The 14,669-nt window shown below is 50.4% G+C and overlaps 6 protein-coding genes across 6 annotated transcripts; 4 read left to right on the forward strand and 2 right to left on the reverse strand.

The window, feature by feature from the left end:
• Nucleotides 1-100: 100 nt before the first annotated feature.
• Nucleotides 101-2,853, forward strand: F5J12DRAFT_901961 (glutaminyl-tRNA synthetase; the record flags this gene model as incomplete). The annotated part of the gene is made up of 5 exons (XM_051748236.1): nucleotides 101-386; nucleotides 441-512; nucleotides 564-778; nucleotides 841-1,327; nucleotides 1,376-2,853. The coding sequence occupies 5 exons, from the start codon at nucleotides 101-103 to the stop codon at nucleotides 2,851-2,853; spliced, it is 2,538 nt and encodes an 845-aa protein (XP_051605532.1).
• A 71-nt stretch (nucleotides 2,854-2,924) lies between these two features.
• F5J12DRAFT_901962 (beta-lactamase-like protein) lies at nucleotides 2,925-6,118 on the reverse strand (the record flags this gene model as incomplete). Its single annotated transcript, XM_051748237.1, has 9 exons — nucleotides 2,925-3,359; nucleotides 3,410-3,592; nucleotides 3,641-3,787; nucleotides 3,835-4,398; nucleotides 4,453-4,744; nucleotides 4,806-5,118; nucleotides 5,168-5,440; nucleotides 5,505-5,866; nucleotides 5,916-6,118. 9 exons carry the CDS (start codon nucleotides 6,116-6,118, stop codon nucleotides 2,925-2,927), a joined length of 2,772 nt encoding a protein of 923 aa, XP_051605533.1.
• Nucleotides 6,119-6,261: 143 nt separating this feature from the next.
• Nucleotides 6,262-8,187, forward strand: F5J12DRAFT_790935 (Tubulin/FtsZ, GTPase domain-containing protein). Its single transcript, XM_051743858.1, has 9 exons — nucleotides 6,262-6,284; nucleotides 6,333-6,410; nucleotides 6,505-6,536; nucleotides 6,593-6,803; nucleotides 6,851-7,152; nucleotides 7,204-7,376; nucleotides 7,429-7,583; nucleotides 7,634-7,917; nucleotides 7,943-8,187. The coding sequence occupies exons 2-9, from the start codon at nucleotides 6,350-6,352 to the stop codon at nucleotides 8,042-8,044; spliced, it is 1,320 nt and encodes a 439-aa protein (XP_051605534.1). The 5' UTR covers nucleotides 6,262-6,284; nucleotides 6,333-6,349; the 3' UTR covers nucleotides 8,045-8,187.
• Nucleotides 8,188-8,238: 51 nt separating this feature from the next.
• Nucleotides 8,239-10,406, forward strand: F5J12DRAFT_790939 (Tubulin/FtsZ, GTPase domain-containing protein). The gene is made up of 11 exons (XM_051743859.1): nucleotides 8,239-8,412; nucleotides 8,462-8,497; nucleotides 8,567-8,755; nucleotides 8,827-9,128; nucleotides 9,184-9,356; nucleotides 9,407-9,550; nucleotides 9,647-9,782; nucleotides 9,836-9,918; nucleotides 9,976-10,010; nucleotides 10,063-10,133; nucleotides 10,182-10,406. Exons 1-11 carry the CDS (start codon nucleotides 8,352-8,354, stop codon nucleotides 10,284-10,286), a joined length of 1,335 nt encoding a protein of 444 aa, XP_051605535.1. The 5' UTR covers nucleotides 8,239-8,351; the 3' UTR covers nucleotides 10,287-10,406.
• F5J12DRAFT_11195 (HAD-like domain-containing protein) lies at nucleotides 10,383-11,678 on the reverse strand. Its single transcript, XM_051737989.1, has 8 exons — nucleotides 11,561-11,678; nucleotides 11,383-11,492; nucleotides 11,257-11,327; nucleotides 11,100-11,201; nucleotides 10,898-11,046; nucleotides 10,793-10,845; nucleotides 10,601-10,739; nucleotides 10,383-10,548 (listed from the first exon to the last, which is right to left on the reverse strand). Exons 1-8 carry the CDS (start codon nucleotides 11,590-11,592, stop codon nucleotides 10,479-10,481), a joined length of 726 nt encoding a protein of 241 aa, XP_051605536.1. The 5' UTR covers nucleotides 11,593-11,678; the 3' UTR covers nucleotides 10,383-10,478.
• A 30-nt stretch (nucleotides 11,679-11,708) lies between these two features.
• Nucleotides 11,709-14,652, forward strand: F5J12DRAFT_917794 (exocyst complex subunit Sec15-like-domain-containing protein; the record flags this gene model as incomplete). Its single annotated transcript, XM_051749203.1, has 13 exons — nucleotides 11,709-12,235; nucleotides 12,294-12,588; nucleotides 12,648-12,769; nucleotides 12,818-13,084; nucleotides 13,140-13,241; nucleotides 13,304-13,413; nucleotides 13,465-13,522; nucleotides 13,572-13,655; nucleotides 13,711-13,868; nucleotides 13,920-14,196; nucleotides 14,255-14,395; nucleotides 14,454-14,559; nucleotides 14,600-14,652. Exons 1-13 carry the CDS (start codon nucleotides 11,744-11,746, stop codon nucleotides 14,650-14,652), a joined length of 2,265 nt encoding a protein of 754 aa, XP_051605537.1. The 5' UTR covers nucleotides 11,709-11,743.
• Between the last annotated feature and the right edge of the window lie 17 nt (nucleotides 14,653-14,669).

Below are 14,669 nucleotides of genomic sequence, written 5' to 3' on the forward strand. Positions count from 1 at the left end.
CTCCGCTGCGATCAGATTACCCAGAATAGGCAACGTAGATAAGTGGTGACTGCCAAATGACTCCCGCGTAGTACCATCGATCGTGGTGATATCAGCACCAATGACCTCTCCGTCCTCAGAGGATTTTGTTTCTCTCTTCAAGTCGGCGGGCTTGCCCCAGTCTAAGGCGGTGGAGGCGGCAAAAAACGTCAAGGGTGCCGCTATCCTTCGTGACCTCATTCTCTCGCACAATCTTGTGTCAGCCGGGCTTTCAGAGAAGCAGGTTGTCCTCGTTTCAGCACTAGCATTGCAGCTCGGAAAGGCCCAGAATGCCGGAATTGAAGCACGCGCGTACATCACGAAGGCGATCCTTGAGGAGAAGCTCAAGTCGGTGGATCAGGTCAATGGTCTGTGGTCGCGTGCCTTCTCTCATGTCCGTGATCGTTAAGCATATCCTACAGTGGCCGTGAAGTACTTCGAAGCACACGCGGTCCCAGTCGACGAGAGCGATTTCAACACTACATGCGGTGTCGGCAAGTTTTTCATCCATAGTCACCCAGATGCTTGCTCATTTTTTGGGACAGGTTTTACAATAACTGCTGCACAACTCGAGGACCATGTCAAACAATACGTGGACGCGAATAACGCTTCTAACTGGTCGTATCTAGGTGTCGTTATCGGTGGTGTCAAGAATATCCCTTCCCTCCGCTGGGCGAATCCTCTAGATATCAAGAACGCAGTAGAACGCGTTTTCACCGAGAAATTTGGACCCAAAGAAGGGGCCAAACCCAAGGCGAAAGTGAGTATCACTGACTGAAATGTTGTTTCCTACGTTGCACTGATATGCTTTTGGGAACGCAGAAAGAGATCCCCCCCACAGATACACTCGATACCAGCAAGTCATCTGTGTCTGAGTATGATCCGGCACAAAGTGCTAAAGCCAGGAGAGTCGTATTTGAAGAAGGTTTCTTGGGTTCCCTCCATAAACCCGGAGGTAATCCTCAGATTCACCCACATCTCCGCGAGCAGCACCTAGCTGCGACAGGAGGCCGAGTGTTCACTCGTTTCCCTCCGGAGCCGAACGGCTACCTGCACGTTGGTCATTGCAAGGCAATATTCGTCAATTTCGGCTACGCAGCACATCACGATGGGAATTGCTACCTTCGTTTCGACGATACCAACCCCGAGAAAGAGGAAGGGCGGTACTTTGACAGCATAATAGAAGTTGTCCACTGGCTGGGCTTCGAACCATGGAAAATAACCTATTCGAGCGATTATTTTGACGAATTGTACGCCCTGGCTGAGGATCTAATCAAACGTGACAAAGCGTATGTATGCCATTGCTCACGTGAGTTCATATTGCTGGGATGGCTGCCCGTTCCTAACCAGTGCTTAGAGGAACAGATTAAAGCGGACCGTGGCGAAAAGGTCTCCAGTCCCAAGGCCTGTATCCACCGATCGAGGCCCGTGGAAGAGTCATTGACGGAATTCCGGAGGATGAGGGATGGACACTACCGCCCGAAAGAGGCGTTCTTGCGGATGAAACAAGATCTATCCGATGGCAACCCACAAATGTGGGACCTCCCCGCTTATCGCGTTCTGGATGCTCCTCACCATCGCACTGGACCAAAGTGGAAAATATACCCAACATACGACTTCACTCACTGTCTCGTTGATAGTTTTCGAGAACATCTCGTGAGGAATCCTTATCCCTCACAGCCTACTGACAATGACCTTTTGACTAGGCACTCACTGTGTACCACCGAGTTTATTGCTTCCCGTCAATCGTATGAGTGGTTGTGTGATGCCCTCGAGGTGTATAAGCCAAGGCAATCGGAATACGGCAGATTGAATATTCAGGGAACGATCAACTCAAAACGCAAACTGCTGCAGTTAGTGGAGGAGAAATACGTTTCAGGCTGGGATGACCCGCGACTATACACAGTCATCGCCCTTCGACGTCGGGGAGTGCCCCCGGAGGCCATCCTTAATTTCGTGAGCTCTCTGGGGGTTTCTACTGCAGCTTCCAACATCCAGATAGTGCGTTTTGAGCAGAGTGTCAGACAATATTTGGAAGGAAGCGTTCCGCGGCTTCTCATGGTACTTCGGCCCCTCAAAGTAACTCTTGAAAACCTACCGGAGGATTACGTGCTTATGATCGAGAAACCACTACATCCCAAAGTTCCAGAGCTTGGAACTTCCATTGTCCCGTTCACCCGAACTATCTACATCGATACCGACGATTTCAGACTCGAGGACTCCAAAGACTATTTCCGCCTCGCACCCGGAAAGACAGTGGGTCTTTTCCAGGCACCGCATCCTATCACATGTACGTCGTACGTCAAAGATGCAACCACCGGTCAAGTAACAGAAGTCATCTGCCGCCTGGAACATCATGACACCCGGAAGCCAAAGGCGTTCATTCAGTGGGTTGCCGAATACGCTCCATCTGGGAGTCCGGTTCGGGTCGACGAAACCCGTCTCTTCTATCCACTATTCAAAAGCGATAATCCGCTAGCTGCTGTTCCGGATTTCAGGGGGGACATCAATTCCAAGAGTATGGAGGTCATCCGGGGAGCCATGGTTGAAATCGGGTTTTGGCCGTTGACTCGGGAATCCATGAGGAAAGCTCTGGAGGAGATCCGATCGCGGATCGAGAAAATGCGATCACCAGCGGTCACACCCGAGCGACTGGTCGGCAAAGAGTGCATTCGCTTCCAGGGTCTCCGCGTTGCGTATTTCGCACTGGACAAGGACGCACGTGTCGCCATGCTCGACCAACCCAACACCGCAACGGGTGCAACACAGGGAGATTACTTAGTCCTAAACAGGATAGTGAGTCTGAAGGAAGACGCTGGGAAAGGGGCCTTGTGATGGTGATGTGTTTACGTTTTCGGTGATTGCAAGTGATACGTGTAAGTTAATAGGTGAACAGTGCTCGTACTCTACGCAGCAATAAGTGCATGTAGACCGTAGATCTCTCTCCGTACAATGTAATACACGCTGGAAACGTTACCCTCGAGTTCGACCTTTCCTCGCCCCGTTTTCCTGACAGCTACGGTCTCATCAATATTGTTTGAAGTCTGGTCGCGTCTTGCTCCAGCGCCGCAGATTAACACGCCCTCTCCGATCAACTCGGCAGGAACCCCTATAGATGCTAGTCTGGCCTTCAAAGCCGTGAGCTTCAACTCCCCGATCATCGTAGACCGGGGGAGGGGCTGCGCTACTCGGGCACCAAAAATCCGGTCTGATGGAACAATAGCCCTTGCGTTGGCAGTTTCCGATGGTACCAAAGACCCTGCTGGCTCAAGAATGGGAATGTTTAAGCTGAAATGATTCGTCACACGACCAGTTACGTAGCCAACTTCGTTGTCCTCGAACTGCAAGGAATAAGCAAGAATGGAAAGGTATAGGGCGGAGACCGACGTACCCGCGACATCTTCAATGTGCTTAGCAATTCATCGCTAATAGATATCGAGAAAGTATTTGTGTGTTGACCGATCTGTATACTTTCTCCTGTTGAGGGCACATAGATGTCCCTCGTCATTGATCGGATTTGTCCACAGCTCTCGATGAGGGTACTAGCAGCTGCAGTAGGAGCATGCACGACAATCTGGTGACGAGTGAATATGGATCCATCGGGAACTATTCCATCACCCACCATTTTCCTTGGGTTTACTTGTGGTACGATAGCTTTAATGGCACGCCCATCGCTCAGACCCTCCATGTCAACGAAGAGAAGGCGGCATGCTAGTTGAATTTCAATTTCGGAGGAAACGAACTTCGAAGGCGGTTCTCGAATAGCATTCTAGAGACCATGAGACACCTGGAACGGGGGGTTACACAGTGGAATACCTTGTCCTCTTCTTCAGCTTGTTTACGTTTTGCCTCTTTGACCTCTTCAGTTTCCGCATCATCCTCAAACACTTTGCCTTTCCTCAGCCACATGCCCACGTCAATGGTCTCACCGTATTCGTCTACTCTCCGTTTCTTGTCCACATAAGGGAACATACGGAAACGATGAGTTGGGCCATCGGCACTCTTGAAGAAGGACATCGACTTTGAGACGTTTCCTTTGAGGTAAATGTCAAAGGACAGCAGGGTTTTTGTCAGCCCGTCGTCCATATCTCCACCCCAATCTGCATTATCCTCGGATTTGTCGTGTTTTCTCCGCCGACCGGGGCGGACATTCTGATCTGAGTTGTCCATTTCGTCGTCGTCGTCATCCAAGGCACGTTCGACTTCTTCCTCCTCAGAATCGGAGTCGGACTCTTCGTCACTTTCGTCTTCGTCTGCTTCCAGTACACGCTGGTTACGGACGATCGCGGCTTGGTGAGCAGCCTCCTTTTCTTTCGCTGCACGCTCCTTGGCAAGGTACGCTTCCAGTTCAGCGCCCTGTAGTGGAACTTTCGAGTTCATCTTGGATCGTAGTCAGGAGGTCCACCGGTTGGGCAAAGATGGCACCGGACACACCTTCAGCTGTAGGACACCATCCATCATGACATTACTCCCGATTTTTCCCTGGTCCCACTTATCAGTATCTCTCTGGTAATTGTTCCAGCGGTCAAAAAGCAGGCGGGACAGTGTGCCCTCCTCCCCTCTGCCCGTGAGCAGAACGACATTGTCTGGGACGGCTGCAAAATCCGCAAATAGTGACCTGGACGGGCCATGTGACAGCGAAGCAGGGACGGCCAGAATAATTTTAGGTTCTTTTGACGAATATGTGTGCATGAGCGACTGTGAGTTAAGGAAGAACTCCAAGTGCCTGGAAAAGGCCAGCATAAGAACCCACGAACGTGCGATGATCATGGATTAGATTGAATTACCGGAATCGTAAGGCAAATGCTCCGAGTGCTTCGTCCTCTACATCATCCTCACCCCTTCGTCTTCTGGCACCTGTCTTGCCACTGCTGTCCACACCAACATCTTCTTTGCTGACTGTTCCTCCAACCCATTCCATCATACTCCGGACGAAGGTCAGCATTTCCCTCCCATTGCGCGACAAGAGGCAAATAGGGTAGCGGAAGTCGGCATACTTCCAGTGTTGATCGAGAAGTACAAGGAGCTCCAAGAGACGTGGGCCTGCATCGCACGGTAGTAATAAGGAAGAGCGTGAGGACAGTGTAGCACTTATGGTGTCTAAGGAGCACGTTCAGCACATGCGAAAAAGAATGCTGTTTGTGCAAACCTATCAAAGCAGCATCGCGATCCTTCCGTCTAGGTGTGGTGACATTTGCACGATCGGCATCCGTGATAAACAGGTCAGGCCGTGCGAGGGGTTCAAAAATACCACCAGCAGATTGTCTGAAGAGAACGGTGCCGTCTAGGTGGCGCTCTTTCATATGGTTCATATTTACGGCATATACGATGGTTCCAACGGAGGGAGAACGAATCTTCCATATCGTGCCTCCTAGTGAATGGCCAGCAGCGAATGGTATGATTGTGATACCCTGACATTTGCCTGCAAGTGAGACAAGGAAAAGTGTTAAGAGCAAGCGTACTGGGAATTCGCCGGAAAGACTAACCCTGCAAGTGCGTCGGCTGCGAGTAGCGCAAGGTGTTCACAGAGTCGAATGCTTCGTGTACTTCTTGTACGGTCGCCACAAACTTGCCAGGGGATGATGGCGAAGGAACCCCGTCTAACTGGGTCTCGGCAAGGTTGAAATGTTCACCAGACTCGGCGTGGTGTTGATCTGAATCATCGAAGTCTTGTTCATCGCGTAATCCCTCTACATCTTCAAGTGTGACGATTCGTGCCATGGCCTGGACCGGAATTGTGGAGTATGCAGGTGCCTTGAGGCCCCAGCGAGTGTAAGCATAAGCGTAAAGCCCCGAGTGGGCAAGATCGCCATGAGAAAGAAGCACGAGGTCTACGGTAGGAGCACACCTGTCTAGTTTGTCAGAAATGAGTACAGTGGGTGAGTTCCAGTACGTACTGACGTAGAGAGTCACAATAAGCTGACCAATTGGGAGGTGAAGACTCCGGATCGCTGTCAGGTGTGAATGCGCGCTCCTCTGGACTCCAGTCGGGTGAGCCGCAGTCGAGCAGGACGCGGACGTCGTCGAGCTGTAGGAGATAGGCCAGAGGACAAGTCTGGGACTCACCGACAGCCCCGCACAGCGGCGTGAATGTGATCATGCCCTTGCCTAAATATTACTGCTCAGTGCTAGACAAGCCATCAGTGTGAGCGAGAGAGGCGTGGGAACATAGATGGATTATGTAAGCGACATGTGTTGTTCGCTCTTTTTAACCCTGGGCCCTTTCTTTTCGCTCTTCTCCCCGTCGCTCCCTTCCTCTCGCCTCTGTGCGTATCTCGACGCGTCTTTGGAGTCCAACTAACCATTTTGATCAGTCAATCCATCAGAAATCATGCGTGAAGTCATCTCTGTCCACGTCGGTCAGGCTGGTGTCCAGATCGGAAACGCCTGCTGTACGTGCTATACATTTATATCTTCATTCTCGTGCACACAGCACTTAGTGACGCGTATTTACCATCAAATGTGATCCTAACGCCCTTTTCTTAGGGGAGCTGTACACCGTCGAGCACGGTCTCAGTGTAAATTGCCTTTCGTTCTCCGCCTCAAGCGCGTGCAGCTGATTTACATCAAACAGCCTGATGGCCGCCTCGTTGAGGGTTCGCCGTCTGCCAAGGACGATGGCTTCAGCACTTTCTTCTCCGAGACCTCGGCAGGCAAACACGTGCCCAGATCATTGTACATCGATCTTGAGCCCAACGTGATTGATGAGGTCCGGACCGGCACTTACAGGAGTCTCTTCCACCCAGAGACATTGGTGACTGGAAAGGAGGATGCCGCCAGCAATTGTATGCATCGTCCACGTTGCGTGCTTGCCACTAACCGAGACGCTTAGATGCACGTGGCCACTACACGATCGGCAAGGAGCAGATTGATAACGTCATGGACAAAGTCCGTCGCCTCGCCGATAACTGTTCTGGTCTGCAAGGATTTTTCGTTTTCCACTCCTTCGGCGGTGGTACTGGCTCTGGTTTCGGCGCGCTGATCCTGGAGCGTCTCTCCACCGACTATGGCAAGAAATCGAAGTTGGAATTCAGTGTTTACCCTGCTCCTACCATGGCAAACTCGGTTGTCGAGCCATACAACTCGGTTTTGACGACCCACACCACGCTCGATCACTCCGATTGCTCTTTCATGGTCGGTAAATCGCGTTGTGGGATATAATTACGTTACTCATTGGAGCCACAGGTTGACAACGAGGCCATTTACGACATTTGCAAGAGAAATCTCAACATTAGCTCTCCCAGCTTCACAAACCTGAACCGCTTGATTGCTCAAGTCGTTTCGTCGATCACTGCTTCTCTGCGCTTCGATGGCTCCCTCAATGTGGACCTTAACGAATTCCAAACTAACTTGGTTCCGTAAGTGCATGACCGCTGCGTGACCCTAGTTGGTTGGCTTATAGTAGCTTAGTTTCCCCCGTATTCACTTCCCACTAGCAACCTTTGCGCCTATTATATCCGCTGAAAAGGCCCATCACGAACAGAACTCGGTTGCTGATATGACGTTCTCGTGTTTCGAGACCGGCAACCAGATGGTCAAGTGCGACCCCCGCGAGGGCAAATACAGTACGTTGAATTGGATGCTTTGAAAATACAATACGTGACCTATTGTTCAGTGGCTTGTGCTCTGTTGTACCGCGGCGATGTTGTGCCCAAGGATGTCAATGCGGCTGTCAGCATTATCAAGACGAAACGGACAATCCAGTTCGTCGACTGGTGCCCAACCGGCTTCAAGCTTGGTATTTGCAATGAGCCCCCAGCACACATCCCTGGTGGTGACCTTGCCAAGGTCAGCCGAAGTTTGTGCATGTTGTCGAACACCACGGCCATCTCCACAGCATGGAGTCGTCTGGACCACAAGTTTGACCTCCTCTACTCGAAGCGGGCGTTTGTTCACTTGGTACGTTGGTGAGGGTATGGAAGAGGGCGAGTTCTCGGAGGCTCGCGAGGACCTTGCTGCCCTGGAAAAGGACTACGAGGAGGTTGGCATTGACTCGGCCGATGCTGAGGAGGGTGGGGAGTACTAGTTTCGTCTGGGTGTAAAACGTAGCTGCCCCTTCTACCTAATTTTCTGGCTGTTGCCTCGATGATTTCACGATTACCTATAAGTACCTATACCATTTGATACGACATAACGGAATTGCAATGGGAACATGTTCTTGGAATACCAAAAAGTGTGTGAATAACATGGGCGGAAGGGCGTTGCCTCGTGGCGAGGACATTACCATAACAAGGCTCGCGTTTCCGCAAATTTTGTTTGACCACGGGTTGCTTGACTACTTGCTTCATCCACGAACTTAGTTTCCCCTTCCTCAATAGCGCTAGTTCACAGTAATGCGTGAAGTCATCTCTCTCCATGTCGGCCAGGCCGGTGTTCAGATTGGAAATGCGTGCTGTAAGTCAATATCGTTTCCTATCGTCGACCGATGACTCAAGAAATCCAGGGGAGCTCTACACCCTCGAGCACGGATTGAGCGTATGTCTTTCGGTATTTGGTCGATTGGTTTCGTCGTAACCGTATCTTAGCCCGACGGTCGTGTCACCTGAAGGGGCCAAGGGAAGCATGGACCAAGGCTTCTCAACCTTCTTCTCTGAAACCGGTGCCGGAAAACATGTGCCCCGTTCCCTCTATGTTGACCTGGAACCCGGTGTCGTCGACGAGGTCAAAACTGGTCCTTACCGATCCCTCTTTCATCCAGAGACAATGATCACCGGCAAGGAAGATGCCGCCAATAACTGTAAGACCCATCTCCGCATGCTCGTCCCGTCCTTGGGTAGCTGATCACTTTATATCGCGGTACTCCAACAGACGCGCGGGGACACTATACAGTTGGGAAGGAGTTGATTGACCCCGTCATGGACAGGATCCGCCGCCTCGCGGACAACTGCTCCGGTTTGCAAGGCTTCTTTGTGTTCCACTCCTTCGGTGGTGGTACTGGCTCGGGTTTCGGCGCACTTCTCCTTGAACGTCTGTCCACTGACTACGGCAAGAAATCCAAGCTGGAGTTTTGCGTGTACCCTGCCCCACAGCTTTCCAGCTCCGTGGTTGAACCTTACAACTCAGTGCTTACGACCCATACAACTCTTGAGCACTCGGATTGCTCGTTCATGGTAATGCCGATGACCTTTCTAATTTGTCCATCACTGACGCGTATGGTTTATTCAGGTCGATAACGAGGCTATCTACGATATCTGCAAGAAGAGGCTTGGTGTCCCTCAACCAAGCTTCACTAACCTCAACCGCCTGATTGCTCAAGTGGTTTCCTCGATCACCGCCTCTCTTCGTTTCGACGGATCTCTTAACGTCGATCTGAACGAGTTCCAAACCAACCTTGTTCCGTATGTCTGAGTACTGGCCCTCTTTTTCTCAATGCTCATTGCATCCCTAGCTTCCCCCGTATTCACTTCCCCCTTGCCACTTACGCACCACTCCTTTCGGCTGAAAAGGCCACGCACGAACAAAACTCGGTGAATGAAATGACTTTTTCATGTTTCGAGAGCGGACACCAGATGGTACGTATAAACGGACCTTTGTTTTGAGGTAATCTACTGACTCGCTCCAAGGTGAAATGTGACCCCAAGGATGGCAAATACAGTAGCTTATAATTTCTTCTCTTGGTGACTACCAGCACTCATGGAGTTTCAGTGGCCTGTGCTCTCCTTTACCGTGGCAACGTCGTACCTAAGGATGTCCAAGGAGCAGTCGCTAGTGTCAAGACGAAGCGAACAATCCAATTCGTGGATTGGTGCCCAACTGGTTTCAAGGTAAATATTTAGAGAGCTCATCATTCGGACACAGTGAGCCCACAGTATGTCAGATCGGTATTTGCAACGAACCCTCGGCGAACATTCCGGGCGGCGACCTCGCGAAGACTAGTCGCAGTCTCTGTATGCTGTCCAAGTAAGTTCAGTTGTCAGTCGTCTGCGAGAAATTCTTGTGACCGATATTGCCATCAAGTACCACTGCCATCTCTGTAGCTTGGAATCGGCTCGGTAAGCGACCGTTGTCCAACCCGCTTTGGTTCTTTATTGACTAGCTTACTAGATTACAAATTTGACTTGATGTATTCCAAACGTGCATTTGTCCATTGGTACGTCGGAGAGGGTATGGAAGAGGTGTGTATTCCGTTTTACTCGCTCCTTGCCATCTCACAGTCGCATCAGGGTGAGTTCTCGGAAGCCCGCGAAGATCTTGCCGCGCTCGAGAAAGACTACGAGGAGGTCGGTATTGACTCTGCAGACGCCGAGGAAGAGGGTGGCGAGTACTAGATCATTTCTTTCGTGTTGTCATTCTGTTTTACAGTGAAAAACGTTTCTTTCTGCGTACGACTTTTCCATGGAGATCTGATACAGTATATCGTCATCCTTGACTTAAGGAATTACGAAAATACCCTATTATACATCCCCTTGTGATGCTATTGCATTCGATGATCCTGATGCCAACTATTGAACGGAGGGAATCTAGTCTAAACTATTCGTTCCTAGCTGAACTGAAACGACGACACCGTCTTCGTGTAACTTCACTGTCACGCTGGCCAAGTCGTCAAGTTATAGAGCGAAGAAGAGAAGGCCCCTTCACTTGCCTAGACAAGTCTGACACGAGGAGGTGGGGTTGGCTTTCCTCCATCTGCTGCCTGGAATGTGTTGTAAGCAGCCCAACAACTTTGCATCCTGCAGCGAGGCCACTGCGAACCCCTGCTGGTGCATCCTCAAAGACAAGACCTTGTGAAGCAGTCGGCAAGAAATCCCTCCACCATATCTGTGGATATACTTACACTTGGATGGTTCGACGCCACATCGGCTGGCACCCAGCAGATAGGGGTCTGGACTGGGGATTCTAGGTCAGCTTAAAGGACCTTGGCCGACAATATCGACCTTACCTTGGTTTTCCCTTGTCGACGTCCTCTGCGACTACGAATACATCCGGGATATCTATTTCGGCGATTTCAAGGGCAGCGGAAGCATACGATCGCGTTGCCGACGTGCAGATAGCCCAACGTGGACGCGGAAAACCCTTGGCTGGGAGTAGCTTTCAAATCCGTGTCAGCATCGTCATAAATTTATGCCTACAGGTCAGCTTACCTCATCGATAATCGACCGGACTCCAGGAAGTGCAACGATGCCTTTCCGCCCGTTCGCACGCGACGAGTCAACGATGGCATGTTCAAAGCGGACTGCCTCATCCTTTAGTTGTGGAGTCAGAAAAGGAACGAGGATGATGTTGAATTTTCAAAGCTACCTCAAGCTTGGCCGGATCTGTGATATTGCAATATTTTGCGAGATTCTCGACCGTTCGGACACCATGTGAACCTGTAAGGTTTTGTTGAAAGGGGATGCTCCGATGGGAAACGCAGGCCACACAGACTGCTCAGGATGTTCGTAACATCTAGACCCGGGTACGATTTCGCGAACGTCTCCCAAGCACCGACGACGCCAGCTGTCGAGTCTACTAGTGTCCCGTCCATATCGAATAGTCTTGCCATGGATGATTTTTGCCTGATCTACATGATCATCCGGAATTACGGAAGTAATAGGGTGCTCACATGGCGTCAACATGGAAGTTAGCGACTGACATGCTGGCGGGGGACCGTGCAGAGAGTTAGTGGGAGCGAGGGCCAAGTAGTTACAAGTCTTGAGTCGGTATGAGTCGGGTAGATAGGGGTTTACTGGAATTGGTAAGTCGTCTGGTCCTCGACCTCGACTGCCCACCAGAGCAGTCACCGACCATGCCACCACGGCATAACCATCAGTACACGCCAGAGAGCATCGACCATCAACTTCAGCAAATCCATTTGCTTGACTCTTCTTCTTCCTCAGAGAATCTTGAGCAACTAGGGCCGATAATTAAGCAGATCCATGCTAGTAAGCAACAAGAGGTATACCTGCGGAATCTCCAGGCACTTGTCGAGTCAAAGGACAGCGAGATAGAGTCAATATGCACTGAAAATTACCAGGAATTTATCTCTTCTGTCTCGACTCTGTTCACTGTGAAGTCCTACACCAACAGCCTTCGGGAGAAGATCGTAACTCTGGACGAAAGCGTCGCCCTTCTAGGCAGGGGTCTCGTTGAAAAGAAACGAGCCCTACTACAGACGAAGAAGACTGCTGCAAATTTGGACGAAGCTATTGACACGCTACAGGCGTGTTTAAAGTTGCTGGACGTTGTCGATCGTATTGGTGACATGATTAGGGAGGGAAGATTTTGGAGTGCCCTCAGAGTGAGTGGAGCCATCGAAATCTCGTTATCTGACAAGAGTTATATATCCCGGACCTTAGTCTCTAGAAGACATACAGGCAACCCCACTAAATGCTTTGTCTCAAACACCGCTTTACCAACACATCCTTTCTTCCCTCCCCTCGCTCCGCACTCAAGTCCAGGATGCTGTCACAGCATCAATGAAACAGTGGCTTTTGGAGATCAGAAATATCACTGGCACTGTTGGGAGGGCGGCCATCGAGGCCATGGGTGCACGCACTCGAAAGTGGAGAACTCGTCGCGAGAAAGATCCTATGTTAAGACTCAGCTGCGTGGGCAGCGCAGTGGAAATGGTGACAAACGAGAGGTCAGACAGTGAGTAGTGCTACGGTACTCGTTACCGGGTCGATCAGACATTGCGATTCTCTTTACAGTTAACATCATGTGCTGTGATACCGTCAAGGTTGACTTCCAACCGTTATATCAATGTATCCACACATATGCATCGCTGGAATCCCTGGACGAATTACGCAGCTCATATCAAGCCGATCGCAAGGTCTGTAAATGACTAATTGTTAGCTGGATCCAACTGATGATAGAGCAGGCACAATCCGACCTAATCTTGCCCCTCACACTTCCGCTAGCATCTCTTCCCGATGTTGTCGAGGAGATCTGCGGTTTTTTCATCATCGAATCTCATGTTTTAGAGACCACTTCCGGCTTTCGCTCTGAACAAGAAGTCGAAGAACTTTGGGACGCGGTCGTGGCCCGGCTCACTTCCGCTGTTCGCAGTGCCCTCACGGGAGAAAAGGATCCGGACACGTTCCTGAGAGTGAAGGAATGCTTGACAAGTTTTGTAACGACCCTCGAGGTCAGTGTCGACGCGTGATATGCCCCCGCTTTATTACTGATCGACGGGGCTGCAGTCGTATTCATACTCGACACAACCTCTCCATACGTTGATGCTGGCACTCTTCGAGAAATTTGCCGATCTACTCGAATCACAGTGTGGTCAAAGACTGGAAGAAGTAATTCACGATTTATTTTCCGTGTTTTCGTGCGAATGCGTAAATCTCACGTCGAACTGCAGGCCGTGCTTGAAGATGACTACCTGCCTATGCAAGCTTCGACTGCATCCGAACTGGAGTCCATGTTGAATGAAGTGTGGTTAATCTCTGCAGAGCGCGGAGCACTTGCGAAGTACTTGACTTACGTTATGGTTCATGAGAGCTTTTCCTCACACCCGAACAGGCGCAATACACCTTTATATCTGCCGTGGTCACAAAGCTTTTACCTATGTTGTCGAGATGTAAGTCCCACCTTCTTCTGCGGGCATCTCGAATGACTTGTTGTTACAGATTCGAATATTCATACAGAAATTTTACCATTTCGTTGATGGAGTGTCACAACATCACGGCAACATCGACGATCTTCTAAGTCGGGTAGAGTCGACAGTTGATTTACAGTGTCATGTACCTGATTTTACTTCAACGACAGTACCTGGATAAACTCCTATTGAACCACATCGGCGCAAGCATAAGCAAACGCCTTGCAGGCACATCTGTACTATCGCAGATTGCACAAGTTGTGACCAACCTTGAGTTATTTACGAAAGGTTGTTCTGAGCTGGCGCGGTATCCCACCAATCTCAGGCAGTTGGTGCTTCATGGCTGATATCTTCTAGTGCCTGACTTGTCTTTATACAGAACGACTCAGCTCATACGGCTAGCCTCGTCACCATTTTCGGAACCGTTCGCCAAGGCATGCAATCGGATAACCGCACTGATTACTTCCAAGCTTGATGACTTCTTCGATCTTTCGGAGTATGCCTGGACGCCCCAGACAAGAGAGGGGACGCCCAGTATGTATCTGTACGAGCTCATGAATTGGCTCACCACTGTGGTGGACTCTCTCGCCATCGAGGAGTCATATAAGGACGATGCATACAAAGCCGCTATTGGGTACATCGCTGAAAGCTTGATGGTGAGCACTCGATGATTGGTTGATCTCATGATGACATTGCAATTCTTTATCTTGGCAGAACTTCATGATCGGACCAAAAGTACCTGCGATGAACGAAAACGCGATAGCAAATATTGCGACAGATATCACGTTCCTCGAAGCCGAGATCACGCGCATCGGCCGTAGCCATCTCAACTCTACCTTCTCAGAGCTGCGCGCGGTAAGTTCTGCGGGTACTCTTGAGACCTTCTTTTGACACGTTTCCAAGATGGTCCGAGCTGGTACTGCAGGACAAAATACAGGAGTACCTTGACCCGCAAGTACGACAAACGTTATATGGGGATATAAAGCCTAGGAGGCTACAAGCACTCCTCGAGAAGCTAAGTCAGGTACATGGCTGGTCGCCGTGACACCATATCAAGAGAACAAGGAGAAAAACGAAAGAAAGAAGCAGAAGCGGTTGGTAGACTCGTTTAATGGCAAGTCATGTGGGG

This window comes from Pisolithus orientalis, assembly GCF_024613125.1.
Source record: "Pisolithus orientalis strain OTSU chromosome Unknown F5J12scaffold_1, whole genome shotgun sequence".
Classification (NCBI taxonomy): domain Eukaryota; kingdom Fungi; phylum Basidiomycota; class Agaricomycetes; order Boletales; family Pisolithaceae; genus Pisolithus; species Pisolithus orientalis.

Coding starts and splice junctions, on each gene's coding strand:
- F5J12DRAFT_790935 (XM_051743858.1), top strand. CDS start 6,350: ATGCGTGAAGTCATCTCTGTCCACGTCGGTCAGGCTGGTGTCCAGATC. Junction 6,804..6,850: donor GGAGGATGCCGCCAGCAATT/GTATGCATCGTC, acceptor CGAGACGCTTAG/ATGCACGTGGCCACTACACG. Junction 7,153..7,203: donor ACTCCGATTGCTCTTTCATG/GTCGGTAAATCG, acceptor TTGGAGCCACAG/GTTGACAACGAGGCCATTTA.
- F5J12DRAFT_790939 (XM_051743859.1), top strand. CDS start 8,352: ATGCGTGAAGTCATCTCTCTCCATGTCGGCCAGGCCGGTGTTCAGATT. Junction 8,413..8,461: donor TCAGATTGGAAATGCGTGCT/GTAAGTCAATAT, acceptor CAAGAAATCCAG/GGGAGCTCTACACCCTCGAG. Junction 8,498..8,566: donor CGAGCACGGATTGAGCGTAT/GTCTTTCGGTAT, acceptor TGTCACCTGAAG/GGGCCAAGGGAAGCATGGAC.
- F5J12DRAFT_11195 (XM_051737989.1), bottom strand. CDS start 11,592: ATGTCAGTCGCTAACTTCCATGTTGACGCCAT. Junction 10,846..10,897: donor GTCGACAAGGGAAAACCAAG/GTAAGGTCGATA, acceptor TAGAATCCCCAG/TCCAGACCCCTATCTGCTGG. Junction 10,549..10,600: donor CTCGTGTCAGACTTGTCTAG/GCAAGTGAAGGG, acceptor CGACTTGGCCAG/CGTGACAGTGAAGTTACACG.